General features: G+C 38.3%; 3 protein-coding genes across 14 annotated transcripts; 2 read left to right on the top strand and 1 right to left on the bottom strand.

Moving 5' to 3' along the window:
• Positions 1 to 282: 282 nt before the first annotated feature.
• Positions 283 to 8,829, top strand: LOC122034453 (cyclin-D1-1-like). Of its 4 annotated transcripts, none has more exons than XM_042593713.1 (12): positions 283 to 474; positions 960 to 1,203; positions 1,425 to 3,579; positions 4,571 to 4,615; positions 5,067 to 5,232; positions 5,378 to 5,804; positions 5,902 to 5,988; positions 6,250 to 6,345; positions 6,434 to 6,635; positions 6,714 to 6,844; positions 6,930 to 7,710; positions 8,319 to 8,829. In XM_042593713.1, exons 6-11 carry the CDS (start codon positions 5,562 to 5,564, stop codon positions 7,113 to 7,115), a joined length of 945 nt encoding a protein of 314 aa, XP_042449647.1. In that variant the 5' UTR covers positions 283 to 474; positions 960 to 1,203; positions 1,425 to 3,579; positions 4,571 to 4,615; positions 5,067 to 5,232; positions 5,378 to 5,561; the 3' UTR covers positions 7,116 to 7,710; positions 8,319 to 8,829. The 4 variants fall into 4 exon arrangements, with proteins under 4 accessions (XP_042449647.1, XP_042449646.1, XP_042449645.1 ...); XM_042593712.1 differs by having other exon boundaries at positions 285 to 474; positions 960 to 3,579; positions 8,319 to 8,601; positions 8,727 to 8,829; XM_042593711.1 differs by having other exon boundaries at positions 285 to 474; positions 967 to 3,579.
• Positions 8,830 to 10,370: 1,541 nt separating this feature from the next.
• LOC122034543 (protein PLASTID REDOX INSENSITIVE 2, chloroplastic-like) lies at positions 10,371 to 15,188 on the top strand. 8 transcript variants are annotated; one of them, XR_006126722.1, is made up of 8 exons: positions 10,477 to 10,617; positions 10,695 to 10,801; positions 13,338 to 13,889; positions 13,975 to 14,056; positions 14,122 to 14,374; positions 14,471 to 14,586; positions 14,707 to 14,774; positions 14,903 to 15,188. XR_006126722.1 is itself a non-coding variant. In XM_042593837.1 (4 exons), the coding sequence occupies exons 1-4, from the start codon at positions 10,372 to 10,374 to the stop codon at positions 13,377 to 13,379; spliced, it is 474 nt and encodes a 157-aa protein (XP_042449771.1). In that variant the 5' UTR covers position 10,371; the 3' UTR covers positions 13,380 to 13,468. The 8 variants fall into 8 exon arrangements, 1 of the variants encoding a protein (XP_042449771.1); XR_006126725.1 differs by having other exon boundaries at positions 10,381 to 10,617; positions 10,703 to 10,801; positions 13,975 to 14,374; positions 14,658 to 14,774; XR_006126723.1 differs by lacking the exon at positions 14,707 to 14,774.
• LOC122034541 lies at positions 12,547 to 13,738 on the bottom strand. Of its 2 annotated transcripts, none has more exons than XM_042593835.1 (3): positions 13,480 to 13,738; positions 13,245 to 13,375; positions 12,547 to 12,857 (listed from the first exon to the last, which is right to left on the bottom strand). In XM_042593835.1, exons 1-3 carry the CDS (start codon positions 13,736 to 13,738, stop codon positions 12,756 to 12,758), a joined length of 492 nt encoding a protein of 163 aa, XP_042449769.1. In that variant the 3' UTR covers positions 12,547 to 12,755. The 2 variants fall into 2 exon arrangements, with proteins under 2 accessions (XP_042449769.1, XP_042449770.1); XM_042593836.1 differs by having other exon boundaries at positions 13,245 to 13,372.
• Positions 15,189 to 19,080: the final 3,892 nt, after the last annotated feature.

Genomic DNA, 19,080 nt, shown 5'->3' with positions numbered 1-19,080 from the left:
AAATTACTGGTCAAAGGAAATGGAAATTCCATTTTTTCCTTTTTTTCAATTATAACTAAGCACGCCATTTTAATCCAATATTACAAAAAAAATAAAAAGCGGAATTGGAGAAGCACTCACCATTGTCTACCACTACTTCTAGATTAGCCATGGCGTTTGCATCCATTGAAGAAAAGAATATTGATAATCTAGCGAAGGACTAATCAAGATTCTCCAACTTTTCTTTATGTCTTCTCAATGTACTCGGGTTGAGTCAGCCTATCTTATCTTATATTCTAATTTTTTTTTTTATGTCTTCTCAATGTACTTAGGTTGAGTGAGCCTGTCTTATCTTTTGGTTAATGTAAGTTTAATAACTTCTTAAGCCTGGAGGCTTGACAAATGTTTATATAAGGATCCTCTATAGTATGTAAAAGACTGGGACATCAGCGCAAGAAGAAAGGCTATCCGAAGGAATATGTGTGCTATAAGTTTGTAAGTGTTTAAGTTCTAGTAACATAAGTAGTCTGTACGCTTTCTATAAGTCTTTAATTTCTTAAGTTTTGTTGTAATTTCCTAGATTCCAGTTTGCAATAATTAGTCTGTAATTTTTGACTTGGTAAGAATGGCAGCTTAATTTGTTTTCTAGGCCAAAGAAAAAACCCTGTTTTCTCACCTTATGTCAAAAATCCTCAATCTTTATCCAAGTATATATTTCTATAGAAAGATAATTATCTAAAGAAGACGAAATTGCTGTGGTTTTTCACATTTGTGAAATCTATGTTGGCTCTAAGTTGGGTAGCAAGAATTGGAAGTTCACTGTAAGTCTTAACTTTGCTAGGTAAATGTAAAAACTTAAGGCTTAACATTCTTGAGGTTTGTTGATGTTGGTGTAATTTGTACTAATGATTTAATTTAGATTTTGATAAATAATAAATAGATTAAAGTTAGAATATTTATGGTCTAATTATTTTATCAAGTGTGCAGGAATTGACGGATTTGGAGGACCTGACACCAGGCTGAAATCCAGTTAAGCCTGCGAGACCCGATAGCTGGTGCAAAATTCAGACAGGTCCGCGGGACTAGATATCTGGCGAGAAGTCCAGTTGGATTTGTGGGACCTGACAATCGGCCGAAGTTTAGTTGGGTCTACGGATTTGACAACTGGTTGGAAGACATGATGGGTTAAAAGCAAATCAAGCAACTGTAGTTGGTAAGTAAAAGGTAAGCAACTGGAGAAGAGATTCAGTGAGGACGTGTTTTTGGTTGAGGGAACAATAGGTGTCGGTCCAGCTTAGGTCCATTTGGGAAACCTAAGCTGAGACCTTGACTAGATTCTGGTCTCGAGGAGACAGAATCTAATTACTACTATTACCTTATTGTGTTGAGCTAACTTTATTTTGCTGGATAAACTTTTTGTTGTCTAGGCTAACTCTTTTTTACAGGAGAGACTGAAAAGAATGTCCAAGCGCCCGAACCACAACACCCGAGCAGCCTGGCCAGCAATCCGGGTTGTCCGGGCGCCCAAAGTTGGTCCAGGCACTCGGACCAGAAAAGTCATCTAGAAGCTGAGTTGAAGCGCAACAACTAGCCAAACCCATATCAACTGTTCAAGCGTCCGGAGGTGAATAAACTTGACGGATCAAGATTCGACGAGAGATCACCATGTCAGCAATGGTCCAGGCACCCAGAGGGGTTCCAGGCGCCTGGAATGAGCCTATATAAAGACCTTCGACCATCAACTTCAGAACAACATCTATTACAAGTTTCATTCTTGCGTACTGTTCCGAAAGGCTCCGACGACACCGAAAGACTGTTCTGAAGTTCGAAAAATGAAAGACTTCACATTTCTTTTATGTTTGTCGGTAACAATTAATTTCAGTTCTTGTACTCAAACCATTTTGTAGCCCATTTTTGAACTGATAGTGTTGTCCAACGAAAGCACTCACCAAGTGTGGGCCTTCGAGTAGGAGTCGTCGAAGGCTCCGAACCAAATAAATAATTACCTGTGTTAGCATGTGCTTTTGTTCTCTTTCTTTTCTGTTGCGTGACTTATTTTAAATTATAATTTTCGACGAATATTATTCACGCCTCTCTAACATCTTTCCGATCGAACACATAAGATGAGGCTCCCTAGTGAAATCAAAATTGAGAAAAAATACTTTTCCAAAGTGCCTAAAATCATCCTAATTCAACTTTTTAAAAAACTTATTCCTGTTCACCATTATTGTTCACTGGTTAGCCTTTACTATTAGTATTTATAATTAGTATTCACAGTTTAAAATACCGGAAACCTCCGTCGGAGTTACTTAAAAACTTAACATCCAACTTCAATCACGAAGCAAATATCCAACCAATTATCCAACTTCGCCGCGAGAAATAATTAAAAATTGGTATAATATATATATAAAAGGATGTATGGCGTGTCTAGTTACCTGCCTTGGAAAGATCTAGTTGTCACTAATCACCTAGATATCCTTCTATGGTATTATATTGACCAAAAAATACAGATTGTCCAATAATATTCTTATTGATCATGTTATAAAACATGCATATTGTTCTCTATGCTAATTGATCAAGTTTTAGAACTTCAAATAGGCTCTATATATCAAAGCATGTGACTAGGACTACAAAAACCTCGTCTTTGTGAGGAACAATATATTTGCAGTGCTGAGCTATGCTATGCGTATCCTTCATAGCATCACGCCTTGTTTTGTTGCCGCGATATTAGTTTCATGTATAATAGGATTATCTTGCGAACACTAGTTATTCTTTCATGGATTATTTGTCTAGTGTTCTCATGAATCATTGATTTCATTTGTAGTATAAGCTAGTGTACGTGGAAAATCATGGTTGAAGTATTATTTCAATTGTAAACTACCCTATACGAGTGTTCATCACAACCATGCTTCTGTGCAAGATCAGTCCGATATAATATTTGCCTACATTTCTTCTTTGATATTTTATGTAGCTTTTTGAATTTGATAGTATAAATTAAAAATAGTGAATTAAATTAAAAAATATATTTTTAATTTTGTATTCTACCTGTTTAAAAATTTATTATCGTCCGAACTTAACAGAAAGAGTAGCATTTTAAAAATAAGAGATATGATTTGAGAATTATGAAAATTAGATTCATGGATCATGATTAGATCACATAAAGGCCGTCCGGCGGGGTGCACGGGGCCATGTCAGCCTCCGCACGGGTCGATTTCTTATTGGGTCATTGGCCTGGAGTTGTACTCCACACGGCTCCATGCCGAGTCAGCTTAGACTGCACCTCCAATCATAATACATCTTCTTCTTTTTTTTCTCAAATAGCTCAATTGGTACAGTTCAATGCCGCCGTTCAATCCTATGCGGAGGTGCTCTACTTCTTTCTAGCCAACAGAGAGCCGAAGCCAAATTCGCAAACTGTTGTGCTTCTCTCTGCTCATCTGTCGTTGGACCAGAAGAAACAAAATGACGTCGTATTACATGGAGGGAGGGACGGCGCAGAAGTGTCAGATGTGTGATGAGGATTGGTGGTCCGGCGGAGGGTCGACGGCAAAGCTGCCAATGAGTTTGCTTACGGTCCCTCACTGCAGAGGAAACTTTAAGGTACTCGTAGATATAACCTCCTCCTATTCTCGACAGCATTCGAGGTGCTTGAGAAAATTCGTATGAGAAAAAAGTTAATTTTTTTACAAGTATTTTTAATCAATCTTTTTTAAATCATGACGATGATGTTTAGTGTCTCGGAGGAAATTTGTGTGGGACTTAGTGATTCAAGTGTTGGACAGTGTGAGTTAGGTTTGTCGACAACTAGCATTGAGCCAATTTAGTTGATCAATTCAGCATTTAATACATGAATATTGCCAGACATTAGTTGAGTTCCCTGTCGTGAGGCACGAGATAATCATGTAAATGCATATGATCCAATTTTAGCATTTACTGATAATTTATGTTTAAACAGCGACTGATATATAAGCATCCAATTGTGGCAGTACAGTTGCAGAATTCTAGGCCCACAGGACTCCAGATCACAGCATGAATCATTGTGGATGAATAAATGAAATGTTTCCATCATTATAAAACATAAACCAATGGAATATAGCTTGTCTCATCAGGTTATGTTTGGGACAGCAGAAAAGAAGAATAGCTTTTAGTTATGGGTGGAATGGATCACTACCAGATACTTCTCTAATGATTCAGTATGGACTAGACATTTGCTGAGGGGGACTTGCATAGAAGTGTATCACCATGTTGTTAGGAACAAGCAAGCCAAGTGGCTATGGACAGACCTTTTTTATTTTTTTTATTTTTTTGTAGAAGAGTGACAGTTTGTTTATAACAAGGCAGTTTGTGGGACTAATCAGGGATCCAGTTGCAGATCAAATGGATTTGCTTCTAATAATATATTCTGTTTCCAATAACAGTGTGATAAATGGTGTAAAAGGAAGTTATTTATCTCAACCTATGCAAGTACATGCAACAGATGAAAATTTTTAAGATAGTCTCGGACAATACATGGAAGTAGCTCTATCTTAAGGTTTTTCCCCCCTTCATTATCTGTGTTTTTGCTGACAATTAATGGTGTTCCTGAATGCAGGCCCCAAGTTGAATGAAGACCAGTCAGAATGAGATTTAAAAACAGGTACGTGTTAGCTGCAGTGTAAAACCCAAATCATCTCATATGGAATCCAGATCCTGTTTATTTCAGTGATGTCTGAAACCCATTCTGACTGATCCCTGCCTCACTTGGATCACTGTCTGTTATGGAATCTGGGCTGAGCACTTCAGAATGTATGGAGCTCACTCATGACCATTCTTTGTTTTTTAATTTGGAATTTTTTGGATGCATACCAATTATTGTTCTGATATCTGCCACTGGGCATGAAATTATGAGGTCTTATCTTATGTAAGATTAATTGCACAGAATCAAAGTTGATGCGCAAATGGATATAATTAACAAACGAGCTCTGGGCATGAGTTTCTTCATTATTAAAAACAAATAAAACAGAGATACTTTTCTCCAAATAAATGAGGAAAATACTCTTTTATTTTACTTAATTCCTTTGTTTTTTTTTTTTCTTATTTGCGTGCAGGCGAACAGAGGTAAGAGACTAGTGCGTCGCATGAAGGTAAACTGCCGGAAAAAAGGATATTCTGAGTCTCTGACAATATTAACGTAAATGGATACTGCACAGAAAGAAACAAACACAAACCACAAGAACTCCCAGTGGCAGTCAATTGGTCGTCACATGCACCATGGTAAATTACATGTCTACAACAAGATGAGTGAAAATGGAGATATAAATTAAACAAACACACACACACACACACACACACAATTGAGTGAGATACGATAGTGACTTTCACCATATTCTACGAGTTACAAAGAAAAAGACATTTTCAGGTAAATTTATCTTGGCCACTATATAAATGCACTCTTGGTGGGAGTAGACGTTGTAAATTGCTTCTCAGCTCCCGCTTGGTGGCTTATACTTACCGTCTGGCTCTCTCTACTGTGACTGTCGTGTACTTGAGTCTCTCGGTCTCGTCTCCACCGGGCTCTGGTCCTCCGCGGTGATGGAAAAGAGATGAGGAACCGGCATCATCTCCCGCCCACCATGCCGCCCTCTCCCTCGGCCTCCTCAGGCTGCTTCGACCTTCTCTGCACGGAGGACGCAGGCGAATTCACCAGTTACCGTGACAACCCCGACGAGTCCGTCGCCATAGAGGGCGAGCCGGCGTTGGCTGCGACCGAGGTCGGTTCGGTTCTGTTCGAGGCCGAATCGCTAGACCCGGCGGCACGGCGCGACGCCGTCGACTGGATTCTCAAGGTTATATCTCCGGCGCAATTGTGCAGCCTAGAACTGTCTTCTGTGTTCCCATTAACATGCGGCGAGTCAGATTAACGAGCGTCTCGTTGGGTTTCAGGTGCGTGCTTGTTATCGGTTCCGCCCACTGACGGCGTATCTCGCCGTTTCCTACATGGATCGTTTCCTTGCTTCTCACCGCTTGCAGGTAGATCGATCTTCATCTAATCAGACGGCCACCAATCTGTTTTTTTTTTCTTAAATATTTGGATTATTGATGATGATGAAGTAAATCCATCTTAATGTCGACTCATTTAACTGCCTGCGGTAGTGATCAAAGTGACAGAGTTTGCTGAATTATGAGAGAAGTATTTTAGGATTGGTTGAATGTAAACTGTTGCTTGGGCTCTCGTTGCTTGTTATATTTTAGCTCCATGGGTAATCTAATGCTTGTTGCATCACAATGCAGCAAAACGGATGGGCACTGCAACTTCTATCAGTAGCTTGCCTCTCCCTAGCTGCAAAACTGGAGGAAACACTGGTCCCAACCCTTTCGGACCTGCAGGTGATTGAAGTAATTAATTAAGAACAGTCATGCTACCATGACCATTGTATATTTACCAAGCATTCATAAAAAATTGAAATTTTTTTAGGTGGAGGATGCAAAGTTCATCTTCGAGCCTCGTGTTGTGTTTCGCATGGAACTTCTTGTGCTCTCTGCGTTAAATTGGAGGCTTCAAACTGTGACTCCCTTCAGTTTTGTTGATTTCTTTGCTTATAAGATATATTCTTCCAGTAAGCGAGCAAGAGTCTTGGCTTCGAGAGCCACACAAATCATATTAGCAGCAATGCCGGGTAATATTAAAAAAAACGTCTTTGTCGTACCAATTCTAGCAGATGTAGTGCTTTGTTTTCAACTCTGTGTTGCAACAGAGATTGACATCACAACTCATTGGCCATCGGCCCTCGCTGCGGCTGCCATAATCCGTGCAGTGGATGGGACTCGGGATCTAGCCGTTTTCAGTCCTACAATTGCAGCATCATGGTGCGCTGGACTAACTGAGGTAACTGATATTGATGATCACTAGTTTTGATTCATAAACTAATGGATGGCTGCATCAATTCAGAGTTTCAAATTTGTCTTTTTAGGAGAGAATCTCCAATTGCTATGGAACTATGCGACAAACTGTTATCGAAGGAAGGCTAAGAAAGTCTCCAATGATTCTTTCACAGCACAGGGTATCTAGTCCATCTAAGAGGGATTCTAGGATCTCATCTTCCTCCTTATCTCAACCAACGAAGAGAAGGAAGCTTAACAAACACAATCGCCATTGAGTAGCTAGTGGAATGACTCTGCTGGAAATAAGAAAGCAAGGTATTGTATAACGGTTGAGAATCATATTGGTTTGGCAGATTCTGTAGTATTTTGTGCAGGAGTTTGGTTTGTTTCCGTTCCAGTGTGGAAGGCTAGGATTTTTCTTCTTTTCTTTTTAGTCATTATAGTTGCTCCATTTGTTGGCTCCTATTATTTTGTGTGGTGCAAGTGTGCAAAATATATGTATTCCTTTCTGATGACTGTGGGGACTGTTGCAAATAGAGAGTGCATTGATTATTGGAAAGAAGAGAGCCAGCTCACGTACGGTTCTTGTTGTAAAAATAGTTAAAATCAATATCCAAGCAGGATAACAAGGTAACTGATGACGTTCCAGATCTCACACTGTTCCATTGTTCCTGGTCAAACTCTCTGACTCATCCTCATCCTCAGCCTCAGCACATTGTGCATGATGAGAGCTTTCTTTTTGTTGTTTTGTTTAGGTCTTGCTACTTGAGCATTGTGAAGTATGAGTCTCATGCATGATGCGTGTGTGTTTCACCTCCAACATGCTTGTCAGCCTGAAGTGACAGTCATCTTGAGGCTGTGTTCCTGGAGGTACTGCAAATGCTTTCATTTTTTATAATGAGCCATTGGCCATTCAAAGAATGTATTAAAATTTGCAATATAAGAACTGATATTTCTTTTTTATCCAAGCGAAAATAAAGGACATAATGAATCAGCAGCAGTTCAATAATGAGTAGCTATCTAGTAGTAGTAGTAGTAGCAGCTCATTAATTAGTCATATGTTTGGCCCTCAGACAAAGCATTGGGTGAAGAACTGCTGTAAAAAAATTTCAGGCTGAAGCTAGACATCAATGCATGCATTAGATATTTGAAAATGTAAGCCTATGACATCTAAAAAAGGACAAACATGTGAAGAACCTAAATCTGCTGAAAGCTTTTCTGATCTGAATTCTGGACCACTCTTGCTTCCTACTTTGTTATGCAAGCTAAGAGGCCATACAATCAGCAATCAGCTGTGTTAGACACCAAAAAGCAGCTGCAAACTCAAAAAATCTCTACTCCCAACCTGTTAACTTCACCAAAGTAAACATTAATCTTCCATTATACCTTTGACAAGAAAATGGTTAAAGTGGGCATGGAGTCATCGCCCATATCTCTTTTAGATATTAATCATTATCTCATAAAATCTGTGATTGCAGATGAAATCATTCTGCTATAGTGGCAGTACCTTTGTGGGGGACGGTAACATGATGCTTGGAGAAAGAAGATGGATCAGGCAGAGGAATCATGAGAGTTGGTCGGAATGCGTCCAACCAACACAGCTCAAGAAATATGCTACGGTGTCGGGCGTTACACCTGATTGCCTGCGTTGTTAACGAACTTGAAGACTGTGTAGAGATCCACATCATCTGCAAGAAAACAAACATATCTGTGCGCAATTGAAAACAGTGTGGGACCTTGACACTTTACTGAATCCTCACGGTACATAACATCTAGATTAGGAGTTGTGTTCTACGGTTCCTTGATTTCTTTCTGTGCTTCTATTTGTATTATCCATTTTCATTATTACTCTTTATGACTTCCTGCGTCATCCCTACGACTTGTAGATTCACTGGTCAATGGGGAACCGTTTCCTTGAACGAGCAACATGGAACAGTAGCAGTTGTCTTTCATACATCATTCAGACAATATCATTATTGTTTTTATTAATTGTATAATCGATAGAATAAGCTCGTAGGCTTCTAGAGTTATATGAATGAATGAGTGGGAAAAGGTAGGTGAAGATTTGCTTTCTAATCAGACGGGAAAATTCAAACTAAAGTAAAATCAAATTGATCTTATGTCATTTGTCTGAATCTTACTTATATTGCAGCTGTAAAGCTGCCTCGGACAAGCAAAAGTCTTTAGAGGAGGAAAAGTGTTGGATTGTTGAAGAATAATGCATACATGGGATGAAAAATTCAATAACTAGTCAAGGATGATGATGGTGGTGGTGATTCAACTGCTACATAGAAATCGCTCAAGTTTAATGCTGTGTATTTTATTACCTAGGACGTGTCACTTGACTAGCCCTGCACTTTGAGCTTTCTCTTTCCAATTATCATAACTTCAGCTGTTAAAATTGAAAGTGGTGGACAGATTCCCTCATGCCTGACATGCTTCCAAATGAGTGAAAGAGAAGAAAATTTTCTTTTTTCTTGAAAAAAAAAGAGAGATGATATTCTCCGTTTTTCCTTCCTTTTCCATCCTAAATTCACCAGACTTTGTTTCTTATACAATCTCCTGGATTTCCATCACCTTTTGGAATTCTCTTTGGCCACAAAGCAAGGAATCATAAGAACAAGCCCTAGAGCTAAAGGCTCTTTACCACTCAACATTTCCTTAGCCTCCTTTCTTTCTCAATATTTACCTAACTGTTACCGTGTTTTGATAAAGGGTGCTTCAAACTTTTGTTCTCTGCAAGAACTATCAATCTCATGTTCATGGAGGAACCCAAAAGTCAGCATAATGTTAACAAGTCATGCAGCTGAATGATGCCCCGCTGTTGTTAATTTTATTGCGGCAAAACGCTCTGAAGCAACCATACATGTTCTTTCACTAAATAACCAAAGTGAACATGAAGTAAATATCTGCAATGACTCTGCCCTGCATTAAGAAGGATGAAGTTAAGGTCTTGTTCATAATCATCACTAGCCCTTATCTCTTTGCCTGTCAACTAGTTAAAGTCATCCCCTGCCTTTTTTTTCTTTTGACTTTTCCTTTTATTTCTGGCATGATGGTGCGCAGTTGAAGAAGACGCTATGATGGCTGTGGGGAAACGCAAGTTTGGAGAAGTGATAGGTGACAAAGACAAGTCCATTGTTGGTGATGAAAGAAGCTTTGGAAGAAAGTAATTAGATCATGTGTACTTTGTGTTCCAAATGATGGTGAAGGCTGCGTAAAGTAGCTTGGATTAAGATTTCCACATAAACAAATAGACATTAACAAAGATTATCATTATCTGTAACAAAAACTAGTATTTTTTTTTCTGATCTAAAAGACTAAAAGTGTTCTTTTGAAGTGTACTCGGCATTGTATCATGCATGTGGTGGGCAAACCAAATTTGCAGTATATTTTAAGTCATCAATTCAAATTGCGCCTGGCCGACGGCCCATATCGTCTGATTGGGCCGGGTTCACTCCTAATCCGACCCACCGACTCGATTTTGTGAGTACTTAAAACGAGGCGGTCCATTTTGGGAGATTAGCTTCGATGACGAGGCTTTGTAGTGTTGGGCTTCGGCCAATTTCTTCGTCATTTCTGCCGTTCGCATTATCCGAACCTTCTCGGTTTCGCTTCCGACGTCTCGCTCGCTTCCGTCAGTGGCCGATCGGCCTCTCCACCCCTTCTCCTTCGATGAATGTGGCGATCGGTACATCCGCTGGAAGTACTTGGCGAGCGGCATGGCAGCAGCCCGTCTACCTCTACCCTGATCCCATCCCTGAATTCGCCAAAGCTGTAAGCTTTTTGTGGTTGATATTGTTTTTCCATAGCTTGTTCCTTTCTCATGTTTTTTGGGTCTGAAAAAGAAATAGTAATATAGGAGACGCGGAAGTTCGAGGACGAGCTCCGGAAAAAGCTTGTGAAGAGCAAAGAGGTCTTCAGAGACGACGTGGACGAAGTCGTGAAGATTTGCGCGGAGGTGATAGTTTTTTCCTAACAAATTAGAACTTCATTACTTATGTCTGTTAAGAGTGCAAATGGCATTACTCTGGAACTCAGCGAATTGTGATTGGGTGAATTGATTGTCAGCTGAAATTATAGGTATAATCTGACTATGCATTTTTACCTTGTCGGCCAGTTCCAAATGGAGAATATACCCTCGTGGTCAAGATTATGAAAATTAAAATGTTATCAAAGTGAAGGAAATTGGAAATAGATTTATTGTGCGAAATTTCATTCTAGGATTAAAATAAGATACTAATTGTCATATGTGTTGATGTCTCTCAAGCATGGCTATATAGTCAAAACAAAAGAAGAGATTCTTAGTGGCTAATTAGTAACGATGCACTGAAATAATTTGTATTTGGAGGAGATTTAAGTGGACTCGCAAAGGAAGTCTATGGGAAATGCACAATTATAAATGTAGGTTTTGAATTTGGGGAAAGTGATGAAGAAGCAAGTGGGCTGCAAAATTTTGAATTTTACATCTTATCATTTTAAAATTGTTAGTAATTTTAAGAAGAAGAAGCATTTGAGAAATTTTAAGAGGGACAATTATTACAGATAAATATATATTTTCTTTACTAGGATGGTAAATTGAACTATTTGTATAATTGTAAAGTGTTGAGCTAATAAACACTGACTAAGCGGTCTTAGATATAGGACTTAAAAAACGTAAGAAGAAAAAAAACTTATTTCTATTTTTTAGATGAAGTAAATGACTAAATTTTACTGTCAATATTATGACTTTTTAAAGATACAATGAAGAAAGAAGCTTGGAATAAAGCTTTGATGAAATTGATGCTATGCGGACTTGGATGGAAAATAAGAGAAAAAAATATAGCAAGCTTGTAAAGGTAGAGGAGTTGAAATGAAAAGGAAAGTTAGAGTTTTAGCTATCATAATATGATAAAGAAGGGGGTGGTTAAAATGAAAGAAGCATCTAGATTGTTGTGTGATCATCATAGTCTTTTAGACTAAGAAGAAATGGAGAGAAGCATTTGGATATAGCTACAATACATGGTAAAATATGAGAAAATAGGCTAAGATGCTATTATTACCTTCAAAGACAACCAATAGATTCTATAGTTGGAAGAATTGCACCAATAAAAAGCAAGGTAAAAGAGGTAGAGGAAGTTCAAAGAAAAATTCAGCATATGATTTTATTGGTAGTGTGTTTCAAATAATTGTTTATTGGTAGAGAATCAACTTGTAGATAAAATTTTTACCAGCATTTACTTGGTTTACTCTTTCCAGATATTCAAGGACTTCTTAGAAACAGAGTATGGAGGCCCTGGGACACTGTTGGTAGAACCTTTCACTGACATGTTACTTGGATTAAAGGTGAATAAACTTCCTGGAGCTGCTGTCGCAGCAAGGGCGGCTCTCTTGTGGGCACAAAACTGCCTCGACCAGGATTGGGAAATATGGAACTTCCAACAATCCCACTGATCGTTGCATTTACATATTTTTTTTAGGCATTCTTGATAAATGAACAAGAATGCTGTAATTGTAAAATGTAACTTGATTCTGACTTCAAGAATAAAAGCCAGTCATCTTTTGCATTTCCCAGTCTACATTCTTCCAATCTATCCATTGGTTTGTGATTATTCACCTCATATTCACTAAGATTTCTGAATCAGGTAAATTTGACTTCTAGTATCACTAGAAATGCAAATACATTCTCTATCAATTCTAGTTCATGGTTACATATATTTTCCTTACTGAACTCTGAAGAATCATGCATCAACTGTTATTGGAAGTCTATCTTCACAGACAGGTCATCTCTGACAACATTACCCGATAACTCAAATTTTTATAGTATGCATTAAACTATTCATGAACACACCAGCCACACAAGATTAGCTAATGGTTGAGATCTATCTGTGAATTCTTTCAAGATTTCATTATATGTTTTCTAAACTGTTGCTCAACTAGTTTGGCATTTCTGAAATGCTCTTCAGCGAAGGCCGCCATTGTCTGCCTTTCATTGTCATCTGTGTATTCTTTAGTAGATCCTTTACTTGCCTTGTTGCCTGTTTAATTCAAACAAAATAGTGTTAAAACGAATTGACAGTATTATTTCTAAATTCAACATAAACGTATTCTATACATCAGTAAGGGAGACTTATATTCGTATTTCAAATTTCATGTTTGTTTCTTTTTTGTTATCTTCAAACTGCTGATTTGTTGACAAATTAGCATCGGTTGCATTGAGCAGTTCATTAGTTGTGTTCTTCATGATTGGGTGACCATTTTCTGCTTCATGTATAGATCTGGGATAATTTTTTCATTGTTTTTTATTTTCTTTTTCAATCTACTGATTGATTTGGTCACAGTGGAAATCTCTACACTAGCAGTTGGTATATCATGAAATACGCAAGGATAATTTTATAGCAAGTAGCAACAGTTGTAGCTCATACCTCATGTCTTATTTGTGAATGCTCCTGTTTTTCATCTCCGTTCTGCTTCTGCTGTTGATGTTTCCTAATCAATTCAGTCTGGCTTTTGCTCAGCTTCTCGTGCTGCCTTTGGCTCAGAGCTCTGGCGACTTCTGACCAAGAAAATCCCCACATACGATCGCCCGTTAGTTCGCCCCGGAAGACTAGAAAACGGTAATTAGCACGGCAGAAGAATAAAGACACGAGAAATAAGAACCTTGAGAGCTGATCAACCGGTATACTTGGCCGAGCAGAAGCATTTCCTTGGGCTTTAGCAGCTTCACCCTAGTAATCCGGATGCCGCTGCCATCCTGCCTCTCATCTGGCTGGATGTGGAGGGTGACGAGAGCCACGTGGTAGCCCGGGTTGCTCTTCATGACGTTGGCGGCGCTCGTCGGCCAGAGTAGCCTCTCCACCTTCCCACCAGGGTACTGGATCACCACGGCCGTCGTATCCACTGCCTGGCAATTCCCCATCCTTCTCTATATTGCCTTTCCCTGCAGTTGAGTAGTAATTTAGCACACAGGATTGAATGGAGAAGCGTGGCAGGGAAGAAAGAAATAGAGAAAGGAGCATTCAACTGCAGCTGCCTTGTTTGAGTTGTCTTATTTAATGAGATAGAACGAGGTAAAAGTGGCTCAATACTCCATATTATAGAATATCCTCTTGTACATTTACTAAATTTCAATCTGTTTTTTCTTAAAACAAAGAGGGAGAATGAAAACTTCCGTCTACCTTTAAGAACCTTCCACGTGGCATGATGTCACTAGTGGGCCATTATAGTATAAGAGCAGGTAAGCGCGCGTGTTATACGTTGCAGGCCATGAAGGAGAGGAATCATAACATCTCCTGCATGCAGGGGGCGTGAGATTCTTCATGCCATGGGAGTGTGAATGTCAGTGGGAGTGGCCACGTTATACCAAGAGAAGGTAAGTAGACTGTTGTCACTGATAGTGATATAACATTGTTGGTTTCTTCACTACAGCCAGCTTATGGAATGGGATATGGAGGGCAAAGGCTGCAACTACCTTTCTGTGATGGTCGCTTGCCCACACTTGAACAAACCTTATCTTGATCTGTGGCGCTAATTAAATTGGTGCCGTGAGCCTCAGGTAACAGTTATCAATAGTTGTTTTCTGCTTGTGTTGCATTAACAGTAGTAATATATTGCTTCACGAAGTGGTTTTCTCTCCATTTGATCTGACTAGGGGCACATGAGTTCAGCTGCAGTAACCAAATGGTCCAACTTGACCCACCCCTTTCTCCAGTCCATGATTGCCCTATGTTGTGGCATGAAATCGGTGATTATGGTCCATGTCCCAAAGTAGGTTTTATTAATTAACTAATGCACCAGTTTGATTAGTTTATACAGAAACTCTACATTTGTTATTGTAGTCATGCACACATTCGAAAGATAAATGTCCGTAACATGCTTACATGTCAGCACCAGAATTTGATCATGTTCATCAGCAAAGAAAATTTACTATGGACGGCAAACTTTAAATAAATAAGGTATTACTGTATTAGAAAGGCTCGAATCAGTCATATCAACCACCATTATCTTATTATAAAATGGTTGTTGGTTGTGCTTGGGCATTGAGTGCTCCCAGTATTTTAATTTTCTTGTTTGTATTCTGTAGGAAAAAGGGGACTGCACGGCAGACAGAATGGCTTGTTGCATGTAGATAACCACCACCTGAGAGTTGAAGGTATGATGCCTTCAAACCTTCAAATGCTAGCTTGTATGATAGCCCCTCAAGGATTATTTTTTCTTCAAAGCACTACTCTTCAGTCCAGTGTCAATATCCCTTCATTTAGTTCATAAACGGACTACACGCCATTAAGAGGTCATGTGAAATGTTGGAGTTCTCACCTCAGTAGGGAATGACCTAAACTACATAAATATATCACTATTCTCTCTGTTCATTGGATTTATCTAACAATCGAGATTAAGACACCCTAAGCATATAATACTTGCTTTGTTCAACTACGAGCAAGTTGTTGCTCCTCTTTTGTCCTAATTGTCTGTTGTGAGAATACAGTCGAGTGCTAATTGTCATCTTGTTCCTCATTATCCTCCAGAGCATGTGAGGACGCCATTTAATCAGGGTGAGGGGCCATTCTGACTGGTTCAGAATATTCCACAGCTCATTTAAATAAAATGCCCATGAGTCAAGTGATGAATGTACTAAATTCTTTTTTTTTTCCTTTACCAAAGAGTAAACACAGCATAAAACTGTCGATTGGATGACGGATTATTCTGGAATTGTGTATTTGTGTTGATCATAACAATTTCTTAGTTCATTTTGGCCCGAGGAATATTTGCTTTTGTCTGAGCCCCAATTTTGAAAGGAAATAATTCATAGAAAAAGAATAAATAAATAAATAAATAAATAAAGAAGTAGAATTGTCTCTCCGGTCGTTTGTTTGGATGGAAGAAAGCAAACCTAAAGCAGGTAAAATCATCAGCTCCTTAGGACAAATGCAACACAAGTACTACCAACCGTGTCAGTCCACAGACATGGCTTCGGTTTCCTTCATGTCCTGCAACAGTTGTGATGCCTGTCTGCAAATCACAGCTTTAGTAGGTCGTTTGAACAAGATCAGTTTTCTTAAACTTGAACCAGCCTGGGAGGCAGTGTGCTGGTCCCTAAATCTGATCAGACCAACTCGATTGGCTTCTGGTTCTTAGATTAACCGGTTGAAGTCACCCGGTCTTGATTTTGAAAACAATTGATTAAGAGAGGGCTCATGATTTCGGGGCTCCATGATGCATCATTCATTTCAGCTACTGTTAGCTTTTGTGCATTTGGAAGCACCATTATTGCAGGCTTGCATTTGCCAGTTGCCACCATGGAAATTTGAGATTTCAAGTGCAAAAGTTAGATTTCTTTATGCAAAAGAGCATCCGCATGGCTGAGTTATTCAGTAGGAATATTTCGTTTTGATCTTAATACAGGGGAAGCCTTTAGCCAAGTAAATTCATCCCTACTGTCCCTATCTATAATTAATGTGTTTAAGAATTCGCGTTTGGTTGATGGATTTGGGAATGAGAGAATGGAATTATAGTAAAAAATAATGTTTGGATTCTAAGTTTGGAAATTTATATTCATAGTCATTCCTATTATTTAATCAAATGTCATTAGATTTTTAATCGAGAATAGTGTGATTAAAATTAGGATTTTAAGTCATTTGAAAAGGATCCATTATTTTTTTTAATATATATGTTGATATGTTTATTGACACCACATACTTATGAGTATGATACAGATTGAACTATAATCTCCTTTTTTTAATCTAATGTCATGTTAAATTTAAGTTGATTGATTCATTTAACTCATCTGACCTCCCAACTCACCAATCAACTTAGCCCATTGACTTCCACTCCAGCCTAATTTGATCGCTGTGATACATGATTTTAAAGTTTATTAAAAATTATCTTTAAGAATAAATATATGGAAAATAATTATTTCTTGATTCAAGGAATAACTAGATATTGCTTGTTGATTGAAGGGAAATCTTTAACAGAAATATTCCATTAGGGCACATCCGTAGCATAACCAAGAAATTGTTGGGCTCTAGAACAAAGCATCGTTCACCTGTGTCACAACGATAATCAGTACGTGGGCTTACACTGAACGAAAGATTTAAGCCGTCAATTTAGATCAGGTCTATCGAATTAATTCATCCCGTCAAATAATTTAAATAGATTAAGTTAAAATTTTAACAATGGTGGGTTTAGATGAGTCAACCCACCTCTGCACGGGTTGACTTACGGTGGGCTTGGATGGACTCATGGGTTAATTCCTTATACTTAAAACTAAAGTAGAATATTGTTTTTTGATACACTGGAGTTGTCACTAGGTTTTAAGTCGTGTACCTGTATTATCATCCTATTTTGTTGTATTACGTCTTCTTTGTTGGAGTTTAGGGGTTGGGTTTTGTTATGTGGTCACCGCCAATTCTTGCATGTGTTTTGCTGGGTGAGCGTCACCCATTCATAGCATATCAGAGTTGTCTATGTGTCATTACCCTTCCTTTTTGTTGACTAACGATTGTTCGACCCTCTTTTCTCACATAACTCCATCTCATTCAAATCCTAATTTTCGAACGATAGTGGTGTTTTTGCAAGTCTTGACTAGGCCAAGGTTGATTTTGCAAGCAGATACATGGGCACATTACAAATTGAAACAAAGGAATATGTGGAATATTTAAATGATCCATCATCTTGTTGATTCAATGTTACATTTGTCTATTTATGACCGAACAAAAGATTATTAAAGGTGGAAGCTAATTGAATATTTATTTTATAGAAGCGTAATATTTTTTAAATTTTTGATAAACATGTTAGGAACTAATCCAGAAGAGTAGATTTCAAACTTTAAGAACTAGTATGAGTTTCTATAACTCAAAAATAAAAACATTCTACTTCATGATAAAATTGGTTCATATCATCTCCTTGATTTTTTTTAGGAGAATTTTTTATTTTTTATGTATTTTTTTAGACTCGTGGATTGATCTGTATAATTCGTGATCCGTCTTGAATCAGACTGAAAATTTTCTAATCCATCAAAATAAAAAATCTGGTAAATAACCAATCCGTCATGAGTAATCTGTCCTGTTATGAATTGATCCATCTAATAGTTCTAAGTATAAGGCGGCGCATTAAATATGAAACTCTCCTTTTCTCGAATCACCCTCGAAGGACCGAGACTTCTACCGCCATTGAGAATCTGTCTTTCCTTACTGTACTGTTGTGTCTCTTTAAGAAAAATGCCACAAAACAGGACGAATGGTTTGGAAGCTAGAGAACAGAAAGACTGTCAATATGTTAGCCAACAATTTTGTTTTTACAAAAAGTGTAGTAGAACTTGAATTCCAATAGAATGAATATTTTCAACATCAAGTGCATAAATTATATTTTAAATTTATTCCATAAATAAATTAGAGATTAATTGAGCCATCTTGTAATAATAATAATAATAATAATAATAGAGGACGATAGAGATGGATGTGATTTGTCACATGCCCATCTTATCTCGGTGTGGATTGGATCATAACCGGTTATTTATATGATAATTTATCATCCAAGTATCAAGACTATGATAACTGATTACTCAAGTATATTCATTGAAGTACTGTAAAATAGACAAGCCCATGAAAATGGAGAATCGTAAGATAGGACCAACAACACCTGTACATACCATGACAAAGTGAATTGCTCCTGATCTCGTTCGAAAGTTGAGATAGATGGAAGGTCGGTAATATGGTTGGAATGTTGACCGAGTTACCATGACCTGGAAGGAGAGGAAAGTGTTGAGATGTCTTCTATGTTGATTGAGTCACTGAACCCCCAAAAAAAGAGGGCTGAAGGTGTTCGAAAGTCTTCGGTCCATGGAGCCTACAAGATTGTTAGAAAACAGACCAAGGACTATCTCGGCCCTCCAACGCTCAAGTCAGTTTCTGGTGATAGAAAATAAATAGTATTGTAATGAAGAACATAAAGACCGGATGTAAAGTCTATAGGGGATCGGTGGCTTGCTAAAAGGAGGATTGAATAAGCAAGTCACTCCCAATTCGATTGCTTCTCTACAAAACGTTAGTGTGCAAGCGGAATACAAAAACTAAAGCAATGAAAGAAAACAAGAATACAAAAGCTAACAAGTTCGATGTAACGTGGTTTGGAGATTGCTTGCTCCTACTCAACAGCTTGTCCTTGAGGTGGGCGATCTCTTAATCCTTCGATGGATTAGTCCCCGACAATCTTCGGCTAGAGCTTTCTCCTTCTCGGTGGAGTAAACCTCTCACAAAGGTCTGT

This window comes from Zingiber officinale, chromosome 11B, assembly GCF_018446385.1.
Source record: "Zingiber officinale cultivar Zhangliang chromosome 11B, Zo_v1.1, whole genome shotgun sequence".
Taxonomy (NCBI): Eukaryota; Viridiplantae; Streptophyta; class Magnoliopsida; order Zingiberales; family Zingiberaceae; genus Zingiber; species Zingiber officinale.
The sequence above is the reverse complement of the archived record's forward strand: the minus strand, read 5'-3'. Positions and strand labels throughout refer to the sequence as shown.

What these genes read in the sequence shown, in the direction of transcription:
- LOC122034453 (XM_042593713.1), top strand. Translation starts at nt 5,562, where the DNA reads ATGAGGAACCGGCATCATCTCCCGCCCACCATGCCGCCCTCTCCCTCG. An exon ending in TTGCTTCTCACCGCTTGCAG is followed by an intron (nt 5,989 to 6,249) that starts GTAGATCGATCT and finishes ATCACAATGCAG; the next exon opens with CAAAACGGATGGGCACTGCA. An exon ending in CATATTAGCAGCAATGCCGG is followed by an intron (nt 6,636 to 6,713) that starts GTAATATTAAAA and finishes GTGTTGCAACAG; the next exon opens with AGATTGACATCACAACTCAT.
- LOC122034543 (XM_042593837.1), top strand. Translation starts at nt 10,372, where the DNA reads ATGACGAGGCTTTGTAGTGTTGGGCTTCGGCCAATTTCTTCGTCATTT. An exon ending in TCGTGAAGATTTGCGCGGAG is followed by an intron (nt 10,802 to 12,078) that starts GTGATAGTTTTT and finishes TACTCTTTCCAG; the next exon opens with ATATTCAAGGACTTCTTAGA. An exon ending in ACATGTTACTTGGATTAAAG is followed by an intron (nt 12,166 to 13,337) that starts GTGAATAAACTT and finishes GCTTTTGCTCAG; the next exon opens with CTTCTCGTGCTGCCTTTGGC.
- LOC122034541 (XM_042593835.1), bottom strand. Translation starts at nt 13,738, where the DNA reads ATGGGGAATTGCCAGGCAGTGGATACGACGGCCGTGGTGATCCAGTAC. An exon ending in CCGGTTGATCAGCTCTCAAG is followed by an intron (nt 13,376 to 13,479) that starts GTTCTTATTTCT and finishes TTTCTTGGTCAG; the next exon opens with AAGTCGCCAGAGCTCTGAGC. An exon ending in ATTCACAAATAAGACATGAG is followed by an intron (nt 12,858 to 13,244) that starts GTATGAGCTACA and finishes TGAATTAAACAG; the next exon opens with GCAACAAGGCAAGTAAAGGA.